Raw genomic sequence first — 4,630 nt, 5'->3', positions numbered from 1 at the left:
CAAGCTGAGCCCTAGGTTTGTTGGCCCCTTTGAGATTCTAGAGCGGGTTGGAAAGGTAGCTTACAGATTGGCGATGCCTCCAGCTCTATGACAGGTTCATAATGTGTTCCATGTATCCATGCTCCAAAAGTATGTATCAGATTATACACACGTGCTAAGTTATGAGAACTTGGAGCTGGATTAAGGTTTATGGTATGAAGAGAAGCTGATACACATTCTCGGCCGAAAGGATAAGGTCTTGCGGAGCAAGACCATCGCCTTAGTAAAAGTGTTGTGGAGGAATAGCAAGGTAGAAGAGGTTACGTGGGAACTTGAGACAGATATGCGGGATCGTTATCCCGAGTTATATAGGTAATTTCGAGGACAAAATTTATGTAAGGAGGGGATAGTTGTAGCATCCCAAATTTGCTAATAAGGATTAGGGCCTTGATTAACATGCCTGGAGGGCAATAATTGATTTAATTATGTTAATAAATAAATTTGATGATTATGAAATTTGAAATGCATGTTTAGGTGAATTAAATATGCATGTGGGCTCAATTTGGTTATTAGGGGCATATTTGTAATTGTAGCTCGTTGAGGGCATAAATGTAACGCCCCAAACTCCAGGGACCGTTACAGTGTGCCTTGTAAACAATGCTAAACTCGCTAATCGAGTCATTTGACCAAAATCGTGTAACTAAGTATGATTAGCGGTTTAGGGATTAAAAATTTTGACTAAGATGTAACGTTTCATTAGAACGTTTACTGTATACATTGGGATCCCAAAAATATAATTTCAGAGTCTACTACTAGAAAATATTTACAACAAGCTGATCTAAGCGGCAAAACAGGGTTTAACCCTAGTTCCTCTTCCAACCCTCGGTCGTGGCAGTCGAGCAGCCACATATGTACACGTCATCACCTAAGCTCTCCAACTCAAGGATGGTCCAGCTTTCTTTTGCCTTTACCTGCACCACATAGCACCCGTGAGCCAAAGCCCAGCAAGAAAACTTAATATGCTCATGAAAAATAATAACATGCCATCACACTACAAGAAAAAATGCTTTTAATAACACCGAAAATGTGTTATCAAAACATACCATAACACTTTTTGATGTGTTAAGACCGACTATGTTATCGTAGGTCAGGGTACTTTACATAACACTTTATCATTGTTATACAGATGTGTTATTATACTATCAACGATAACACAATTTCTGTGTTATTTTAATAAATAGATAAGTGTTTAATTATGTTATTTATAGTCGATTATATAACACATTTCAATACTTATAAATTTGTGTTATACTACACTTTAGTATAACACATTTTTTGTGTTATGCTATACTTTAGTATAACACATTTTTTGTGTTATCCTACACTTTAGTATAACACATTATTTGTGTTATACTGCACTTTAGTATAACACATGTGTTATATTAGCTTAGTGAAACATAATCTTTTTTTACTTACACAAAACTAGGAAAACAAATATGAAAGTTGAAGCCAAATAAGGTAACATAAATAGATTTTTATTAATTACTCAAATGTAATTACAATATTTAGTCTACTAGTCTAGGCTTAAGAAATCATATTACAACATAATTTATGCCCGATTCAAATTCCTTTATCACTAAATACAAAACAAGAAATGTATACAAAAATTAGTGAAATACATTCTTCCATTCTAAAGGCCTCAACTACAAATGTTGTCAAGAATTGCTCCAAAGAAATCATCTCAATATACCTGCACATTGTAAAAAAAAAAGTCTTTTTATTATTAAGAACATAAGACCTAAGCTAGTTTCCACCTGTAAGGATATAAAGTTTAAATTAAATTTGTAATAACTCCAAAACTTGACGAAACAGCAAGGTATAGCAAGATGTACTACCATGCAAAACAACAACTGAAGCAACAAAACATGCAACTTAAAACAAGGCTTGTGAAATGTATCAAGATAACAAATATATCATTCTCAATGATCAAAAAGTATGTGAGGAAGAATTGATTCCAGAACTCTAAATTCTGTCAATATATCCCAAAAAAAATTAAAGAATAAAAACAGAATCACACTTTGACTTCTTATACAACAAAATCATAAAGAAAAACAATAAAATAAAAATGCACCTAGAAACTTCTTTAGCATCTTTAATATAAGGTTTAGCCCAATTTCTGCAATAAAACTAAAAATAAAGTTAGAAAAAAGATCTCATCCAGAAATAGTCTTGTACATTTTTGTGACAGTAGAGTATAAATGTTTTTTTGTTTTATTCAACCTTTTTCAGCTGGTCTGCTAGCATGAGACACGAAGTAGGGCAGGCTTATGATAGACTTCACACTCCCTGTTAATAGATGAAAACTGCATTGTAAGTGCTGAGGGCGAGCAAAATTTTGAAGCAATTAGCATATATGTCAAACTCAAAGCCAAAACTTTATTCATCTCAAGTGATTTTGCAAACTTAAAAGTTCGGCCTTGAAATATTAAGTTAGAAGGTAAAGCATTAATTACTAACATAATTCAAACTTACCCATGATGCACAGCACAAGTTCAAGTACATATAACAGAGTTACAATATTGTTTTGAATTAGTAATGTGAAGTCAAGACAATGTATATGATAAATGACCAGGCTATAATTCATAACTACAAGAAATAAATATTAAATAATTACGACCTTAACAAGTCAGAGCTTTACAGTTGTAAAAAAGGACTATAAGAAAATTATAAAGTGATAAAAGCATGAAGTTTCACCTGCTACTTCTCAATTCGTAAAGCAGAGCCAACAATCAAATGGAGCCAACCCAGACCCTTCTGCATTTTGTAGAAAGCATAGCTCTTTTGCTAATCTGAAAAAAAAATTATAATAAGGGCTTGAAGTTATAAATTATAACATTACAGTTCACAGTAAAGAAAGTCCATGCATAACCTTTCCCCTCTTACAGCCAGTACACCTGCCATCACATCACTGTGCCCAGCAATGAACTTGGTAGCTGAGTGCATAACAATGTCTGAATGAAAGATGAATGAATCAAAATCCAACAGTTTTATAGAGGAAATAAAAAAAAGTAATATGTAGAATGTAAAGTTCATGTTTTATATTGCTACCAGCTCCTAGTTCCAGAGGTTGTGACACTACAGGAGACATTATACTGTTATCCACCAAGACAAGAGCATCATGAGCATGAGCCATTTTAACTATTTCCTGAAGATGCAGAAAATAAATAAAGAAAAATAATTGCACTTTAAAAACATTACCTGCCATTACTCTAATAGGGAAGTCAGATTCGTGATCGTTGATGGTCTAAATCAGTGTATGATAAAAACTTATTCAAGTATCTTATGCACACCACACCATTTGCTGAATAATTTCTTTGGTACAATCTATGCACATACGACTCCACTCTTAGATTCTCAGTACACAAAAGGCCTGTCAAAACAAAGTGAACAATTTTTTTTATTATTTTTGAAGCAAAAAAACATACAAAGAATATTGTATTTCTGCAAAAGAAGACAATACAATGATATGTATTATATTATATGCTTTTTTTTCTGTGTAATGATGAAAGCCATAAAAGCTATAAAGTATAAGGCTATATATGCACATATAACACATTTTATAATCCACAACAATTAACAGATCTTGCATAATTTGGATATCTTATAAAGTATTCCAAGAAAATGTTACAAGACCCTCATATTAGATAATTTATAGTTTCCTGATCATTAGAGAGAAAAATACATATAGAAAACACACATAAGAAGTGATTTACCAGTGTGAACCCAAACTGTAAATAGTAATTAAACACACCTGAAGAATTTAGTAGAGCATAAAACTTGTGGAAACTGGGCATTTAATGAAACTCCAGTCAGTCTTCCAAAACAGAGGCTTTCTTTGCAGCTGTGCCACATCATCATCTGAAATCATAATTGGGAATCAAGAGCTTCTTTCAAAAATATAGAATTCTAAACAATTCCAGTCTCAGATTATCAGTGTACATAAAGCCTATCAAAACAAAGTGAGCAATGAATAAGAATATCAACCATAACAAACTATATATATTGAAAATAATATGCAAAAAATTGGACTGAGTTCATATTATAATACCTCATATAGAAGAAAAATGTGCACTTTAGCTGAAGCTTTAATTGAAAAGAAAAGAAGAAGAAAAACCATCTTTAGAGATGTAAAATAATCTCAAATTACTACAGGTCCTACCATACTACAAACTGAAAAGCTCTAACAAAAGATTTCTTTGATTATCTAAAAGTTTCACAACAAACTGAGCAAAGATTAACTTTTTGAGGATCCCTTAAGCCTCCTAGTGAATTCTAATGAATTCTCAAAGTTACAAAATAATTCCACAGCCACTACTATCCTATATCCCATATGCTAACAACACACAACAATAGATTCAATCCAATAAATATAACTAACTCTCAAAACAGTACACAACACAAAATTGATCCTCAGAACATATATCAGCAGTTTGCGCACAGAATACACATAACTAAATCCAATCCAATGAACTCTTTGGCCTACAAAAATAAAGTAACTACAAAAGAAGAAGCTTTAAAGGGAAGCTGTGGTTAGAAGGGAAGCCCAAAAATTGGTCGTTGCAGTTTATGGCATCTGGTGCAACAGAAATGC

General features: G+C 32.7%; 1 protein-coding gene across 1 annotated transcript; it reads right to left on the bottom strand.

Moving 5' to 3' along the window:
• Positions 1-2,739: 2,739 nt before the first annotated feature.
• LOC133789791 (cystathionine beta-lyase, chloroplastic-like) lies at positions 2,740-4,202 on the bottom strand. Its single transcript, XM_062227528.1, has 5 exons — positions 4,088-4,202; positions 3,791-3,985; positions 3,088-3,409; positions 2,909-2,990; positions 2,740-2,828 (listed from the first exon to the last, which is right to left on the bottom strand). Exons 3-5 carry the CDS (start codon positions 3,242-3,244, stop codon positions 2,744-2,746), a joined length of 324 nt encoding a protein of 107 aa, XP_062083512.1. The 5' UTR covers positions 3,245-3,409; positions 3,791-3,985; positions 4,088-4,202; the 3' UTR covers positions 2,740-2,743.
• Positions 4,203-4,630: the final 428 nt, after the last annotated feature.

Source organism: Humulus lupulus, chromosome 7, assembly GCF_963169125.1.
Source record: "Humulus lupulus chromosome 7, drHumLupu1.1, whole genome shotgun sequence".
Lineage (NCBI taxonomy): Eukaryota > Viridiplantae > Streptophyta > Magnoliopsida > Rosales > Cannabaceae > Humulus > Humulus lupulus.
The sequence above is the reverse complement of the archived record's forward strand: the minus strand, read 5'-3'. Positions and strand labels throughout refer to the sequence as shown.